This window comes from Poromitra crassiceps (genome assembly GCF_964638095.1).
Source record: "Poromitra crassiceps genome assembly, chromosome: 23".
Taxonomy (NCBI): Eukaryota; Metazoa; Chordata; class Actinopteri; order Beryciformes; family Melamphaidae; genus Poromitra; species Poromitra crassiceps.
In genome coordinates this window covers 21540537-21558957 of record NC_139639.1, presented here as the reverse complement: position 1 = coordinate 21558957, position 18421 = coordinate 21540537, and the positions used below count along the sequence as shown (strand labels likewise).

The window sequence follows — 18421 nt, the reverse complement described above, 5'->3', positions numbered from 1 at the left end:
AGCTTTAGTAATCTCCGCGGAGCAATTACTCGCAACATCTGAAAGCAGAGACGTAAACACTGAAAGTGGTAAAATATATATATAAAGGCATGCAGTGGCACTCTGATGACTCTGTGTTAGTGCAGGTGCAGGGAATTAACGTTCTGATGAAGCAACAACGTAACGATAAATTCTGCACACTGCCAAAAAATAGCTGCACTAAATGTGACAAATTTGGCAAGATTTCTGTTCTATATTTTTGGCAGTGTGTACAATTTGTTATTTATTTTTTTACCAGCGAAAATGATGTTGTGACTCGTTCTTACTTGACGAGGAGGTCGTGCACGGAGTTATCTGCCCCCTGCTCCAGTTTGACGGTGGTGGTTGCCGTGACAACAGAAGAGGAGACGGGAGCAGTCACCGGGGGCGAGGGGACAGCGGTGACAGGTGTGCCAGCACCTGGCTCTGTCTTCACTGCGGCAGAGAACGACAGCAGAAACCAGAACGCAAGCGTGAGAGAGCGACTCATCTCATAAACGCCATCAGCAAGGTGGGGAGCGAGAGAAGAGGTGGTGGATGAGAAGGTGCGGGATGGAAGGTGACAGAGAAGAGGATGGAGATGGGGAATAAGAGAAAGAGGGAGGGAATGAGAGGAGAGAGTGGGGGTGGTCTCCTCTCACCTTGTGCCAGAGGCAGGGCAAGGGAGGGGGAGGCCTGCCTGGCAGGACTGGGGGAGGCTCCAGCTCCAGCTGCTCCTGGGGTGGAGGTGGAGGGAGGAGTACTGGAGACTGGGCCTTTAGACACTACTACACACAGGAAGACACACAGGATGGATCAATAGCTGATATGGCAATGTAGGCTCAATAGTTGGATGAAGAATGAGGGAGGCTATGCTACAGAGACAACAGGAAAATAATGAGATACTCGACAGTATGTGTAACTCCATCTCAAATCACGTCACCCTCTATAATTAGTATTGGCAGAATAAGCCCAGTTCCACAGCACAAAGTCAGTAAAGCTGTTACAGAGCTGCTCTCTTCTTGTGCTCTCCTTTATGCAGATGCCCGTTACTGACAGACTGAACGTGGGCGGGCCCGTTACTGACAGACTGAACGTGGGCGGGCCCACCAGAACGTGGGTGGGCCCTTTACTGACAGACTGAACGTGGGCGGGCCCTTTACTGACAGACTGAACGTGGGCGGGCCCTTCACTGACAGACTGAACGTGGGCGGGCCCTTCACTGACAGACTGAACGTGGGCGGGCCCACCAGAATTGTGAGAAGAAAAAATGGCCTCCTCTCAAAAGGACGACATTGAGGAAATTAAAGAAGCCTGAATGTGGTTCTTTTAAGTGTGGACCATTTTTTCTTCTGACAACTATGTATGTTTCACTGGTTTCACACACCAAAGTAGTTTTCCTGCTATAAAAATCAAGTTGCATCCCCCCCCCAAATAAATAAATAAATACAATACAAATCTGGTCCTTCAGATTGACAGTAAAATCTTAGACTGTATTCACAGTATTCTGTTAACATCACCACATGGCCATCTTGGTAGGAAAATAACAGGTGATTACAATCAAATGATAAACCAATGAGTTGTGTGTACTGTAAAGTGCCATATTTGGTACAAAATGCATGTGGCATCATGGCAATACTATGGATTGTTTTGGTTCATCAGAAACTGACAAAAATACTAGGCTGATTGCTGCGCTGGCAGAACAAATCATTCAATTGGTTGGCTCAGTGTGTCACACACTTACCTTTCCCAACAGGCATGTATAGGGTCTGCACCCCACCAGACCCAGTGCCCACCCCTAGCTGTTTGAGCTGGTTGGCCGGGATGGTCAGAACCGTCTGCTGGGAGCTGGAACCTCCAGAGTGGATCTTCAGCATGCCTGCACAAAACACAACACATCCTGGGTAGAGAGAGCTTTGGGGCGGGGCTTTGGGAGCGTTACTGTATCTTGGACACACAATGAAAGCAGGTTAAAAGCCCAGTGGCACACGTGAGCTTTCTCTCTGCCTACCTGAGAGAGTAGTGCCCGTCTTCCCCCCTCCTGCTGCCATCCCGCTGACCAGCGAGGCTGCTGTGACCAATGACGTGCTTGCGCTCTTGGGCACGCCCACCACAGTCCCCGCCCCCTTGGACATGCTGATGACCGGCATGTTGGTGATGGTCTTGGCAACTGTTAGCACGGTGCCAGTTGAACCTGCAGAAGTCTTGGTCAGGGTGCCAGAGCTGCCGGCACCCTTAACCAAGGTGGCCACGGCGCTCTTGGTCAGGCCGCCCGCGGCGGCAGCAGCGGCGCTGGCGTTCTTGGCCGCATTGATGACTGCTGCTTGGTTGGCTGCCACCAGGACCGGGTGGTGCTGGGAAGCAGGCTTCACACCATCAGCAGCCTGCATGGAAAACACACAGCTGTCAGCTTTTTTCCCAGGTAGAAGTAATGTTGATATCGAGACATGATTAGTACTACTTCTAACATACTGTAGAGGGAGCTCTAGTCTCAGGTGTCAGGGATAGATGTTAATATTTTTAAGCACTGGCCCCACATTCCATCAAGCCGCTAAATTTGGTGGCTCAAGTGTACGTTTTTGTGGCCACGGGCCATCGTTAACCCTGGGTGTCTTTCCTGCCTAGGTAGTCAGTATGAAGAAGACCCATTGTCATGTCTCTGCTCTTTCATAGTGCATGTCAGCCATCTCCACAAAGACGAATAATATGCTTGTGAAGTCCTGGGTCTTCATTGGAGTAATTGGATAAAAATGTTACCAACCTTTATGCTGCTATATAAAGCCATAACTGCTGCTGAAAATAAGTCTCCAGCACAATAAGTCCCTGCCTGCAAGACTGAACTAAATATTCTGCATCGATGCAGTTGGATTCTCAATGTGGTCTTCTGGTTCATAGAGGATATATCATTAATTGCATTTGATCAAATGAATACGGAGAGATCCCTGATCCTAAACTGATAAGTAATGCAAACTGAAAGCAAAATGATCCCCTTTGTATTTCAGGCAGTCCAATAAATCTCCAGGCAGACTTCCTCTTATAGATCACATCTGGTTATTCTGCTTGTCACATATTTTGGCAGCCCACATAACTGCTAGTTAGAAGGAGTGGAGAAAAAGGCAGAGGAAATGTGCAGTGTGATCAAAGAGCATACTAGATGCATGAGCCACCAGTACACAGGGGTGGAGACTAATTAATTATAATGAGAGATGCTCTGAAATATAGGAGACAAACAGAGGGAGAAACATCCCAGGAGCACACCAGCGTTAACAGACTAAAAATATGGAAGAAGCCCTGGAAAATAGTGTGGACAGGTATGACAGCCAGGATGGCACATGCACACAAACATTTTACTTTGTGACTGTCTCCTAAAAGGGTAATTCTGGCCCTGGTGAATGTTAAGCCCATTTCCCAGAATGCCCTTTCTCCCTTATGACATTCCTCTGTGCGTGTGCGTGTGCGTGTGTGTGTGTGTGTGTGCGTGTGTGTGTGTGTGTGTGTGTGTGTGTGTGTGTGTGTGTGTGTGTGTGTGTGCGTACGCGCTATGTAGATCCAGGTCTGGTGAGGGAGCCTTCAGCTACTGTGGTCCCGCTCTCATCTCTGGAACAAGCTGCCTGCTGACCTGATATCCACCACAACTGTGTCCACTGAAAACTTTCCTATTCTCCCAAGCTTTTAATTAGCTGCTGCTGCTGCTGTGTGTGTGTGTGTGTGTGTGTGTGTGTGTGTGTGTGTGTGTGTGTGTGTGTGTGTGTGTGTGTGCGTGCGTGCGTGCGTGCGTGCGTGTGTGTGCATCACTAATCCTGTGGTTGCATGTGATGGGGTAGGGATTTCTGTTTGATTCTGTTGATGTTTTTGGGGGTTTACTGCTGTATGATACTTGTGTTGCTTATGTTCTTCTGTTTTATGCATGTATGTAAAGCGCATTGTGTTTACTTGTAATGAAATGCGCTTTATAAATAAATTACCATTACATTGCCAAATTACTGTTTGTTTGTTTGTTTGTAGGTAACCAGTAGCTAGTGAGATTTTGTGGATCTCCTCCCTTTTACCTACAGATTTGTGCTTGACCATGTCAAAGAATAAAACTTGCTAGCACCTTGTTCTAATTCATTCTAATTCATTCATTCTGGAGTTTTGGGCTGAAATTAGCAGAGATGTTGACATCTGGAGAAGTATTTTTTTATTTACACTTTTTCAGAATCCAACATTGTCCCAATGATACAGCTATACTGCTATAGCGTTTTGCTTGTTCCAATGTTTACATTCTTGCCTAACATCATAGGCACACCTACTATTGTGACGTTACAATTAGGGATTTCTGAATGTGCCAAAATGTTTTTGTTTTTATTGATTTCCCTTCAAATCCAACATAATGTAATGCTTTTTAGGCAAGATCTAGTGGGAAAAAAATGGGTGCACACACAACTCCACTCCATCTCAGAAATCTGGTGGCCAGTTGAATTTAAGCGAATAGCGTATCTCATATGATGATTGTTTCTCTGAGCTGTGCCGATCAGGTCACTGAGTTGAGGAGTGAGCTGTGCCGATCAGGTCACTGAGTTTAGGGAATTCTCAAAGACAAAAGAGTCTGTTTCTCTCGGTCAGGGGCACAAGTTATACAAGCAGTTGCTGCCTTTCCAAAGCAGGAAGGCCAAGGTTGTATTCCTCTGTTGCAAAAACACTCACACTGCTTCTGTGTGTTTGTTACATACTGTATATTTGTTTGTGTGTCAGAGCCTGCAGTAAGCACTAAGTGTAAAGTCCTTCTGCGCCTCTCCATTTCTCAAGTTAATGAGGCCTGGCCACCGACAGTAAAGCTTTAGTCACAGACCGGCGGTGATAGACTGCTTAAGACTCCTCACACAGCAGCTACGCTCCCAACACCCCCTCACAACCACACCACTGGCCTGGCTACTGCTCTCACTCTGGATCAGACCCTTAAGACTCCTCACACAGCAGCTACGCTCCCAACACCCCCTCACAACCACACCACTGGCCTGGCTACTGCTCTCACTCTGTCTGGATCAGATCATACCACCACCACCGTTGAACTGCTGGAAAATTGACCCCACTTGTTAATGTCAAGACACGGAATCCATCAATCGGGATTATTCCTTATCCAAAAGCCAAGTAATAGTTTGTCAGTTTTGCATAAGGTAATAATAGTGAACTTATGTCCTGTATCAGGACTCAAAAATGATGGAACAAAGATGATGGAAACAGATTTAGGAACAAATATATATTCCAATGTATATTCATATTGCACTCCCACGCAATGTGAATGCAGTGAGGAAATGTTTGAATACAAATATAATAAAAAGTTGCCCAACTGACCACAATTAAAACTTGAAGAAATTGAGCTACCGTAGTTATGAAATTGTGGGCACTTGAAAGCTTCACAGCCAGTATGCCTTCAGGGAATACTTCAAGAGATTTTTTAAATTGAATTGCTGTGTGTCATATGAAAAGGCTTTAACACGTTGAGTGCCATAGCCGAGATATCTCGTCTTACATAATCCAACGGTTAAGTGCCATAGACGAGCTATCTCGTCTTACATAAACATTTTTTTTTTTTGACGGTGGGACATCAATCAACCCCTTTTACGTCTTCTATATCACTATTGGAGGAAGAGAATGTGTATAATCTATTTTACCGACCACTAAGTGGCGACAGTTCTCTCCAGACAGAGACAGAGAGAAAGCCACAGCCACGGGACCCGTGGACCAAAAGCAGCCGCCTCCCGCGGAAATGGCTTGGCGATTTTACAGTCAGAAACGAACGAGCCTCATTCTCATACTGTAGGCGGGGACGCTTCGCGCTGCTGCGGTGGGGGGTTCCAGAAATGGACTGGGTGAGCAGCATAAAGCTTAGAGTCGCACGGGGCTTCATCGGGGCTCTCAAACCCAAGAGACAGTGAGACCTATCCACACTCGCTGCCAGGGAGAGAGGCTGCTCAAACTCGCTGCTCAAACTCCCAGCAGCAGAGCACTCCGCAGCACAGACGGAGGGAGGAGTTTGGAGACACACACACACTCGAGAGAGAGAGAGAGAGAGAGAGAGAGAGAGAGGAGAGAGAGAGAGAGGAGAGAGAGAGAGAGAGAGAGAGAGAGAGAGCGCACAGAGTGGGAGACAAGGGCACCCATAATCACAGGCACGTGAGGTGGTTCTAAAAATCCATTTATCTCCAAACTCTCTGAAAATCTCTGAAACCATGCTGTACTCAACGGCTAATATCTACATAACTACTAACTCTGCAAACTAACTCTTTTAGACAGAGAAAGCACACATTCTATTAGTTATTTTTAGATGATTGGTGTTCACGAATTCTTAACAGAAAATAATCCTCGGCTCTTGTAAAATGAGCCAGAATCCTCAAAAAAAAACCTGGCACAACTTACCTACAGGATTGAAAAAATGGCTGGCACTCAATGTGTTAAGAAGGAATAGCAGTCAAACACAGAGAGAACCATAAAGACTGTCAAACTGGCCTGGTGCTGGCTGGTTGGCGTGGCGGCGCTGACAGAGCTTGGGGTGGTGCTGGTGGCGGTGATGACTCCGCCCGTCATCCTCAATGTGGTCGTCCCTGGCTTGGACAAGCTTGTCGCCGCGGTTACCGTCTTGACAGAGCCGTCAGACAACTTCACCTGTGCACCCTGGGAGCTGCCCACCACCTGTCAATCAGAGAAAGATGGCAAATTTGAATTCATGAGCAACTATACCAACCACTTGTATATTTTGCCAGTATTTGGTGGCTGGTGCTAATTTTGGACCCTGCCTAGAATAAACTTTGTTTTACATCTCCACTAAAATAACGCATTTCATTTTACTGATCAGTCGGTCATGCACACGGGGGGTGGGGGTGTGTAATGTACTATATAAACTAAAGCAAGGAATCTCTGTCTGTCTGCCTACTCTGTACAGTGTCTGTGTGTGTGTCTGTGTGTGTGTCTGTGTGTGTCTGTGTGTGTGTGTGTGTGTGGGGGGGGTGGGGGTGGGACAGCGCTCTGCAGTGGAACAAACGGACTGTGCACTGTACTCAAAGGTAAAGCATCAGCTTGCTTCAGGCACTGATCTCACACTGAGACAAGGTGTAAAGGTTAAAAAGCCTTTATTCTCTAGGGCATCATCAAGTTCAAATGATCACCGCCGACCGCTTTCAGCCTCGCAGGGGCCTTCTTCAGGGCGTGTAGGCGTGTACACTGCGCTGTACTAGTCGGTTTGTGTCAGAAGCGAGAGTTGACAACCCCGATAATTGACTATGTCAGGCAGGGAATCACCCAAAGAGAGTGTAAAGGACGACCCCAAGAAGGTGACACGCAAAGACTTGCCTATCATTCGACTACCTCAAACATGACATCATCTGAAACAACCCAAGTAGCCTAACCTCAGCCCTAGTGGACAACGTCTGTTAGTGCCACTCTGGAACTAGCCGCAGCACAGTCTCAGGAGTCAGCAGTGGTTATATAAAGGGAAACAGATTGAGCATGAGTGGAAGTGTTACGGCCGGGACACACATCTTGCGTCTGCTGTGCGTCTGCGTGGCGTTACCTGTTGATTTTCATTTCGGCGCCCATGTTAACAGGTTACAGCAGCCACACCACCGGCATGAGACGCGCATCTCAGGCGCGTGTCTTGCGAGGCGTGAGACGCGCGTCATCTAGAGAATAGAAGCAACGCCTATTTTTTCTGCTTACCGCGCGCGTGTCTCTAGCGTGTCTCTACACAAATAGACATTCAAATGATATTTTACAGGGGCAGCCACGGCCAATCAAGGCTCGTTTTGATTTGAGACGGGAGGATGAGCTGTTGAGCTCACAGCTGCAGTTCTCCGGCCCTCTGAAAACCACATAGCCTACAGTACATAGGCTACAACGTGGCTTCATTCCTCCCCTCCCCACACACACACACACACACAAATCAATACTGCCTCGATTATGAAATGAGCCCAAGCGATCTTCAGTTAAAATCATCATTGTATTGTTTAGCCTATAGCAAATTTGATAAAAGGTCAACTCTAGAGGAAGAGAGTTGGCAGCCACGCTGCCTGTGTGGATGCCGCGGGCGTGCCACCCGCAGCCCCCACGCCACGCACACGCACTAGGTAGGTAGACGCAAGATGTGTGTCCCGGCCGTTAGCCTCCAGCCTAGTAGCAGCACATGGGGGAGTTAGGCCTCCACAAGCTGTTCTCTTGATGAGTCCTTCACTGTGCTAAGTGCTAAGTGCTAACCAGCCACTCTCTCTCATCATGTACTGTAGAACAGATGGAAAACTGATTACATTAAAAATTTATTGTTCCTGCTCATTCTTAACTAAGCATACTGCTAACATATTGTTCAACTCTCAACAGACTGTTTATCTGTCAAACTAAGTCAACTATTAAGACAATCATATGCAACTACTGCAGGCTATGTGACATATTATGTATATGGTTTTAAAATGATTCAGATCAGAGCGGTTCTAGATAAAAGTAAATCTGTCTGAACTCCACAACAATCTTGGCTATAAATGATTTTTTTTAGTAGTGTAAGCAGTGTTTCCCCTAGAAAAAATGTCAGGCCTGGAGGGATTTCGAAACGTACCCCGACCGCAACGGTGGGGGCCCTCGCTGGCAACGCTAAACTTTTAGCTAACTTGTTCGCATCTATGTTCGCAATGGCATCCCAAGTATCATCATACTATTATGGGATCCGATGCGAACAGTTGGATTATGGGATGTGTGTTTCCCAGGCAACGACACACATTGACACGTTTTGGAACAGCGCTGCACGCTAGCACAATGCTCCTAAAAGCAAAATGCTTATTGTTTTGAAAGATTTGGCATCTTCTATTACTGTCAACACCAGTATTGTTGTATTGTAATAATATGCCATAAAGTTTTGGGGAGAAAATCTAAAAAAAAAACAAGGAAAAAAAAAACATTTTCTTTTTTGGCCTGGCGGGGGCGCCGTTGGCCTGGCGGGCCCGCCAGACCTGTAGAATGGTAGGGGAAACACTGGTGTCAGTAGTTGAGACCAGAGTGAGCTCATCAAATTTACTGATGGAGAAAGGAGGAAGAAAAGGCTTTTTGGCACTCAGGTGAATTAGACAGAATTATTGCTCAAATCTCTGCCAAAACATAATCATTAGCTCTAATCTGATCATCAGGGCGTCGCAGCCACAGAGAGAACTGTACCACAGCCAACACACACACACACACACACACACACACACACACACACACACACACACACACACACACACACACACACACACACAAACACAAACACAAACACAGGATCAGACAGTGTAAAGACAAGTTCTGACTAGCTTCTTCCCCATACTGACCTGAGCCAAGATGGCCGCCTTCTGTCCGGCTGTCACCCGGATGGCCTGCTGGGTAACAGTTGATGGAGATGATGTGGTGTGACTTGCCGAACTGGAACCCCCCTGCTTCCCTGAGCTTCCCTGTGCTGGCTGGCCAACCAAAAACGTACCCTAGGTAAAAATGGACAAGCAGACAAAACAACAACAACACACATTTAGACTAATTTAGGAATTTATTAGAATGGTTATCTACATCTGGCTAGGTTAAACACATAACAGTACCACATTAATAACAACATAACATAGAGTGCGTTTACATGCACACCAATAAACTGTTTATTAGCGGATTTCTGAGTTACCTGATTATTCAAATGGTCATGTAAACAGCATAAACCGATTATCTTTATCCGTTTATGGGCATAAACGGGTTATGAATAAACCGATAAACACACCTAGGTTTCTGGGCAATAATCGGTGTTCTCTCTGCATGTATACAGCATAACCAGCTTTCTTTCGGGTTTATACATCTGCGCATGTACACGTTGCGGGAGAGAGAGGCAGCTGGAGACGCGCGCTGCTCACTCACTCACACTGGCCCCTTTCTGCTTCTTCTCCCCGGCCATGGCGCACCACAGCCGGCTTGATGAGATGATGGTGAGCAGCACGGAGCTCCTGCAACAGGCGTTTCCCGACCTGCTGCCTCCCCGTTGCTGCACTGCTATGTTGTAATGTGGATACAGGAGATGACGAATATTTGTCTTGAATTGCGAATAGAACGACGCATTAATAAAACGCATTGGACTCAGTGTGCAAGCCGTGATCTGTGTGTGACGGGTTTTTTCAGATGACGGATTAAAAAGATTTATACGAACAAAACGTAGCCTACTCAGCTGTTCAAAACACAAGTTATCCGCCACTAAAGACCTTAATTCTCTCAGTTTTCTGACAGCTATTTAAATTCAGTTGGGTCAAGATCTGTATCGTTCATGTTATTTGACGTGCTTCAGTCGCCTGCCTGTCTCTGTGCGCTTGGTAAAGTTGGAAATATATGACAGATTCACACTTCCAAAGCGACGCCTCCCGACAACGAGATACAAACTAATTTTCACCTAAACCATCCTCTGAGCCAGACAAGAAGTAATGAAAATGTGATTTTGCATTTTGCAACTTCTTTTGTTGTTTTATTGCGGAATTACCGCTGCCTTCTGGAGAGAAATCCGACTAATTGACTGAATCATGTAAACCCGGGTTTTCCTATTGTCGGATTATTAAAGTGCATGTAAACGCAGAAATCAGATTATTGCCATAAACTGATTATTCTCAGTTATCCATTTATTGTCTGCATGTAAACGCACTCATAGTAACAACATACATGATAAGGAAGGAAGATTCTGGAGCACTCAATTCACTGGAAAGTGGTTTTAATAAGGTGCAGTGACTAACGTTTCGACGCACAGCGTCTTCATCAGAGTCAAACATACATGATAGTAACATGATAATGACTCACATGAATTAGTGTGAAACAATCTCTTAAATAAAAAAGCAGCAAAATAAATGAACTAAAACAAAGAATTAAGACAATCAAGACAAAAATGGGATAATGTACTTTTGATCTTTGGTTTAAATTTAGGTGGAAATCACAAGGAAACATTTCAGGACTCCAGCTTGATTAAATGCTATTGGTTAAATGTACAGGACAGCATTGTTCCAAAGCCGGATCAATGCTATAGTAATGAATGTGTCTACCATGCAAGCTCAACAGCTCCACTAGAAGACAAAAACACAGGGTTCACAAGAGGAAAGCAACCTCCTTTGTAGACGGCCTGTGCATAAAAGTCCTGTCATGGTATGGGGATCAAATCTAACACCAGATTCTGATATTACATAAAGTGTGGTGATGAATATTAGAACTTAAGGCTAACATGCAAAGAGATTTTGAAAATAAGTCTTCACACCACTCCAAACATGCCACATAGACAAAATAATCCCAAGAATGTAGGGGTGTGGGGGGGAAATCGATATACCATAGTATCGCGATATTTTGCCTGATGATATTGTATCGATATTTGGACGCCAAGTATCGATATTAAAAAAATAAGAATAATACATTTTGCAGGCCATGCCATGCCAGGCCACCGGGCATCTGCCCGAAGCACCTGATGGTGCAGTCCGCGCCTACAGTGGCGTATTGAGTCCAGAGAAGCTAAATAATGTATAGCCTACGTGTGGGGCAAAAACAAAACAAAACAAAAAAACAGGAGGACAATATGGAGTAGGAGTAGGAGTGACAATATATCGAAATATCGCAATATTCAATATAACGCAATACTAGCATATCGCAATATCGCAATACTATCGTATCGTGACTCAAGTATCGTTTTAGTATCGTATCGTGGGCATCTGGTGATTCCCACCCCTACAAGAATGCGATGAAAAACCACAAAAACACAATAGAAAAGGAGAAAGAAAGTGTGCGTGCATCGGTGGGGTTTGTATCAGTGTGTATGTGGTTCTACCTACCTGTGGGGTCTGTTTGAGGATGTAGGACGTATAGGAGAGGTTGGAAGGCAGACTGCTCGAGGAGGAGGAGGTCTGGGAGCCTCCGGCGCCAGCAGACGAGCTGCTCTGGGACTGCTGACCTAAATTAGACAAAAACAAGTCTCAACCCTCATAAACAAACCCATTATTCTTGCTCCCAAATCTATCTCAGATCATCTTTTATTCAATTCATTAATTTGAGTAATTAAAGAAGAAGAAAAAATCATGTTCTATCCAGGACAATAGGATTTTGAGCTATATAGTTCCAAGTGGTGCAATTAGTATTAGAGACATTAGTTTACTGGAGTGAAATTTGTATTTCTTGATCACATGATACAACAGGACGTTGTGAAGCCTACTGGATCTCAGTGCAACATGACATGATGTACGCTGTATCTATGTGAACAGGTTTGACCCACTACACACAGTACATAAGTATTGTATGTCTGACTCACTGTCACCAGCCATATGGTGTAACTCCCACCAGCATGCCTCAAGTTGTAAACAGTCACTTTAGCAGTGGGATGAGGCATGGAGGACAGTGTGAGGGCAAAATGTTTTCAGAAAACTAACCCCAGATATCGAGTTAACTATAAATAAAGTATTTCACAAAACTGCCCAACTCAAAATTCCATGTAAGAGATACACAGGCACTACATTTTTTTTATATTAGAATATTTCTTTTGTTGAGGAAAAAGGACAGAAAAAAGCATTTTAATAACCATTGGTTGCCCCAATAAATTTGTATTTATCAAAGGCCAAAGTGGCCTTGCCATATAAATGACTTATTTCCAGGCCTGGGGAAGCCTGGCTGAAACGCATCTGTTAGCTTGTCTGCTGTGAATAATAGAAAACATGATATACACTTATTTGTGAGTGCTGATGACTTCATCTGTTATTTTTGTGCTGTTCTGGTCGGTGTCAGTGCGTTGGCTTAACCCTCCATAGTATGCAAGGTGCCCTACCTGCTGAGGTAGAGGCTCGGAGGATGGCCCCCTGTGGGATGAGCAGCAGCTTGCCCTTCCCTGATGGGTTCTTGCTGTTGGTGGTCAGGTAGAGCTTGGTGCCTGGAGGCAGGTTGGCCAGGTTGGCCAAGTTGTTGGCTGGCAGCTGAAGAGTAGCCATCACTGAGGACACACACACGCACACAATGAAAAACAATAAACATTTTTACATTATTTTAGAGGCTTTTTGAACAATTTCCAAAACTTCCAAGATTGATTTTGTATAGGATTCCAAACTTCCTAGAACTGCTTGGAGCCCTTTATGGAATATGTTTGTGTGTCACTGCATCATGTTCAGGTGTGTGTGTGAGAGAGTGTGTGTGTGTGTGAGAGAAACCTAACCTCCACTCTTTCCACTTCCGGAGCCTCCAGCGGCCTTGGTGGTGACCTGCTGCCCAGCGATGCCACCTGCTCCACTGACGATGGCCTTAGCAACTCCCTGAGCCACCACCTGCTTCCCACCCATCACCTTGGAGCCAGAGGCATTGCCCTTGGCGACCAGAATCTGTCCACTGCTGATAGCCACCTGTTTGACTGCAGACTGGAGCGTGGAGCCAACAGGGATACCCAACATCTGGAAATGGGCACAATTCCAAATATAATTCCCAAATTATTTAAGACCTATTTCACATCCATACTGGCAATGTGGTTATTGGTTCCATGTTGGTTTCGTGTTGTAGTTTTGTTACAGCGTGATTAGTCTCGCTGGCCAGCCTCCCCTCCCTACCGTGAGATGAGTCTGGCGGCGCATGTCTCCCTTGTGGGATTGCGATGGGCGGCGCTTGGCGGCAGTGCCCTTGGAAAATAGTTTCCAACAATCCAACTTGCCATTTTCAGCGTGTAGCAACGAGCTAGCGTGTAGGTTTCTGCCGTTAGCTTGCTAGCTAGTTAGCGTTGTTGTTTTCACTGAGGCGGCAGGGCACTATTTACAGCGACACACAGGGAGGAGGGAGCGGAAGCCGCTCTGATTGACATGGTCGGAGCCAATGACAGAGCTTGTAATAAGCGGGGAGCGGACATCTGGCAGCGACTGAAACAGTCGCTCCAATGGGGAGCAGCTGTAGAGCAGGGGAGGGCTTATCCCAGGTGCCTGTTTCCGTGCAGCCAGACGACTCTCCCGGAAGGGAGAGTCGTCTGGCCAGCGAGACTACAGCATGATCAATACAAATATTTTGCAAAAAATATTTAAAAAGTGAGACAGAAGTTAATGTAACTTTATAAAGGTAACATTAACTTCATAATCCAATCATTTTTTAAGACCTGTCAAAATCGAAATTTAAGAGATTTATCTTAAGACTTGAAGAACCCACGGAAACACTGCTTTTGATAACAAACACACATTTGTATCATTAATCAGTGAAGGGTTAGAGAGTGTGTGTGTGTGTGTGTGTGTGTGTGTGTGTGTGCGTGTGTGCGCGTGCGTGCGGACCTTGCTAGTTGTGGCCCCTGTGGCCCCTCCTGCCTGTTTCTGGGGGGACATGGAGATCACATGACCTCCCTTCACTGCGACAAACTGGTGCGCTGCTGTGGCGGCAGGCTGCTGCTGGGCGGTTACCGTGGAAACCATCTGCTGCTGCTGAGGAGAAACTTCCCCCGGCTCCTGCTTGATAATAACCTGCACAAGACGTGATGAGTGCAGACAGACTGTAACAGAAAGGCCCTGCAGCCTGTTGCACCAGCTGAACGTAAATTCTGTCTTAAGTTAGGGTGTAAAGTCCACACTAACTGCTACGTTCAAACTAGTTAGTTTGACACTAAAGTTGTGTCTTTGTTGAGTTGCACCACGGAGACGTAAGATACATCTTAACTAGTAGTCCTTAAACCTCACACTAGCCAAAATAGTGTCGCAGAAAATGACGTGTACAGTATCTGTGACCAATCAGTGAAAAGCACGGTGGAAACGGTGTTTATTTACCGTTGTTTAAAGGGGGACTAACCCCCTAGATATGTATTAGAACAGTGATTTGAAAATACCTATGGAAAAAACCAAGAAATGACATATGCTCTTGTCTATACTGGACTCTTTGGCTGTGTTGAAGTCCAGATTCTTTTTCGGAAATCGACGCCATTACAGTTTGCAGTTTGCCTCAAAAATAATTTATTTGAGATGGGCCATATCTGTATAAATATCAACAACTAGCCAACGCTGGTGGCCTGTTTGGAAAGAGCTTTGCTCAAAATGGTTGAAAGTTATATCAATTTGGTAATTCAGTGGCGAACTAGAAATTTAATTATTTTCTGCATGTATCTCTATGGCAATTACGTTACAAGAGACTAGTGACGCGAGACTCGTTATCGCCGGCGGCATACTGGCGTAGATACGTCATTGCATCATGTAAGATGAGATCCATGTAAGACATGTGCCAACTTTGACGACGTTTGGTTCAGTATTTTAAGAGCAAACTTCAATAAGAATAGGCTTGGAGTTCTGAGGAGCCGAAAGGGTACAGGGGGGGTAGGGGAGTAATTATCTTGAAATCCCATAGTCTTTGGGGACAACCTGACGTCAGGTTGTACCAAATATCCCATTCATTTGAGAGAAAAAAAAAAAGCACTGTTTGACCCTTAGGGGCGCTTATGCCAGGTATGCTGCTGAAAAATGATACAAATGGTCAAATGGCAACAGTTTGGTGTCAAATGTGGAAATTCTGACCAGAATTCTTCACACATCACCCCCAAAGTCATATATATTGGTTAAAAGCTGAAAAAAAGTGTTTTGGAGGTTAGTTACACTTTAAGTAAGTGGAGTGAAAACAGGACATGTTGCCCCCCGCAAATTAGTGCTTTCATATTTCATCAACACTAACCAAATGAGAACGTTATTGAGTAACGTTCGTTTAGGTTCATATTACTGTTAACGTTTATCTGTGAGCTCTTCATCAGTATTGTAGGCTAATTTACCACCATCCTGCCTCGCTAAATTGTTGCGGTTATTTTAATTTGTATGCAGTGCTGCAGCTTGTGGGAAACAAAAGCGTGAGTCATAAATATCAAAGGGTGTAATAATTTATCACGGAGAACACGTTACCGACGCAAAACAACGATGCGCCACGGTGCCAACTGCTATTTTACGGAGGACTTTACACCTAGTAAGACGTAGGTGTAAATTTTAAGTTCTAACTTATGCCTACGTTGTAACTATTTCACTTGGTGCAACCCAAATATTTTTAGTAGTGCGTAAACTCGGACTTAGTGAGACTTTACGTTCAAACTAGCTTACGTTTCAACTTACGCACAGCTGGTGCAACCCACTGCTGGTGCTTTGAAAGACAACAGGTTCTTCTAGGCAATGCAACAGTTGACATTCGCTTATTTGGTGTATATTTTACAGTCTAATAAAAATCACATGAATCCCTGATAGTCTGGACTGTAAATTAAAATCCTTATTCTTTTCAAACAGCAGAAAAATCAACATCATTTATTCATCAAGTAGGTGTTTTTATATTCCCCATCCTCCCTAATCTGAAGTAGTTAGGAGGCAGCAGGCTGCAATAGAGACAAGCCCAGATTAGAACCTGGTTTCACACGGCACAGTGAGAAGATCCCTGCAATAAAACACATTTGAAATTAAATGGGTTTTTATTGCCTGTGGATGATGAGGTGGTGGGAGTGGGCGGGTTTTACTGCAGGGCTTTGACACCCCGGCTGAGAGAGGAACAGATAGAAGAAGCATGCAATTCACTCTTCACTCCGCCTTGTGATGTCCCATTTAAATCGCTTGCCAAGGCACTCACGACTGCTGAAGATAGCACCCTGGCGTACTATTAATATCACATTGCCTTGTTAGAGATACAGACTCTACAGGGACAGGAGCGGACTATCTTCACACGGGCGGGGAGGGGAGGGAGGGGGGGGGAACAGATCAGTAAAATAATGTTTTTGCCCGATAGACAAGATCATACCAACTCACCTTCACCCCTGAGGAGAGGAAGCTGCTGGTGTGAACTTTGGGGGCAGGAGAGCGAGTGCCCTGGGCCGCAGAGTGTTTGGAGGGGCTTCCTGCGGGGTAATTTACACACAAGCACACACACACACGTCAGTAAGAGAAGACGGATGATGATGATGACTGCACCGCTGAAGGCTCACTGCTATTCTTGCGGTCCTTTCCGCAGACATCAAGGCTGCTGTGGTGCGGGAGGACAGACTTGTGCCCGGGTTACTCAGTAAGGGGCTTTAGGCTGCAGCGCACTCTGACTCCACGAGCAGAGATGTGCTAAAGCTGAATTCTTCACTTCTTGCACCGAAAATTAGTTTTAACCTAAGAGTGGAGAATCAGCACCAACGCCCACATCAACCTCATCCGGCTTGATAAAACATCACACCCCCACTGCTACATCTGGAGGGCTGATGGAAGTGGCTGAGTGGGCGAGAGAGCGTGAGCCATCTCGCGGAGAGAGAACTCCTGATTGGAATGTGAAGAGATGCTGCTGATGCGAGGATGCAAAATACAACAGCTAGGGTGATGGGTGTTCACACTGCTCCACTTTATGGTGATGCCGACGCACCGAGCAGTTGTTAGATTTGACAGTGAAATGCAAAATTCACACTGTTATTGGTGGGTATGCGCACGCACACACACACACACACACACACAAACACACAGAGTTATGACTGCAGTCTCATCCACCTTTCAGCATAGCCTCTAATCTGGCCGTGAAACACAGCATCACAGTCAGTCACCATGGTAACCTCTCATCTAGCAACGATGCAGCTGCCTCACCACACATCATGATTTATGAGAGAAAAACAGGGAAAGGGAGAGAGGGAGAGAGAACAGAATGGAGAGAAATGGGGGGGGGGGGGGAAGTGGACAAACAAGATGAAGAGTACCACTGACTAGTCAAAGGAGCAGCAGAGCAGAGAGAGAGTGAGAGAGGGAGACAGACAGAGGGAGGCTGGGGGTGTAGTTCATCATCTGCACCACTACAGAGGACATTCTAAGCAGCCATTTTCTGTACGTGAGCGGGACAGACTCTGCTGCAGGTCCACTTCCTATATCAAGCGCAACTCGGACACCGAGGAGGCGCTGTGTACCTGCGGAGGCGGCAGATGTGGCTGCCATGCCGATCACCTGGCCCGGCTTGTCGACGATGATGTAAGGGTTGTTGAGCACCGAGGAGGAGCCCTGCTTGCTGTGGACAGGGGTGGAGGTGGTGGGGGTGCGGGGCAGGGGGGAGTGGCTGGGGGTGGAGATGGGAGAGCCTGGGAGGAGGAAATAAACACAGTATTAGCCGAATAAGTCTCCTTAAAAGGGACAAATGAACAAATGTGAGAAAAGCTCTGCGGAAGAACACGTTGGGATTCGTTGAGATTTAGCCCAAATTAACAGATTTTGAGTGCTGTACGTTCATGTCAGTTTAGAGCAGTGGTTCTCAAAGTGGGGTGCGGACTGCGGAGACCCTCAGTGGTCCTTGAGGGGGTTCCAGGGGGTCCCAACCAAAAAGGGGAATAATTCATTTTCACTATAATTCCATCCATAAATAATACAATGACAGAATGTCTGACTATTTTGATCATGGCTTTCATATAATGATATAATGTTCAGTAATGAAAACATCAAAAAGAAAAAAACTTGGA

At 45.8% G+C, this 18421-nt stretch overlaps 1 protein-coding gene across 3 annotated transcripts in view; it reads right to left on the bottom strand.

Moving 5' to 3' along the window:
• yeats2 (YEATS domain containing 2) overlaps positions 1 to 18421 on the bottom strand; it is a gene marked incomplete at its 5' end in the record, with an annotated part of 36158 nt that overhangs the window by 5820 nt on the left and 11917 nt on the right. For 2 of the 3 annotated variants that reach the window (XM_083658931.1, XM_083658932.1), the window contains 12 exons: positions 306 to 453; positions 660 to 785; positions 1742 to 1876; positions 2009 to 2381; positions 6487 to 6669; positions 9324 to 9473; positions 11823 to 11941; positions 12806 to 12967; positions 13187 to 13418; positions 14274 to 14459; positions 16755 to 16843; positions 17879 to 18046. In XM_083658931.1, the coding sequence (XP_083515057.1) occupies positions 306 to 453; positions 660 to 785; positions 1742 to 1876; positions 2009 to 2381; positions 6487 to 6669; positions 9324 to 9473; positions 11823 to 11941; positions 12806 to 12967; positions 13187 to 13418; positions 14274 to 14459; positions 16755 to 16843; positions 17879 to 18046 (2071 nt within the window). The remainder of the gene's footprint in view (positions 1 to 305; positions 454 to 659; positions 786 to 1741; positions 1877 to 2008; positions 2382 to 6486; positions 6670 to 9323; positions 9474 to 11822; positions 11942 to 12805; positions 12968 to 13186; positions 13419 to 14273; positions 14460 to 16754; positions 16844 to 17878; positions 18047 to 18421) is intronic. The other variant, XM_083658933.1, reaches the window with a different exon arrangement.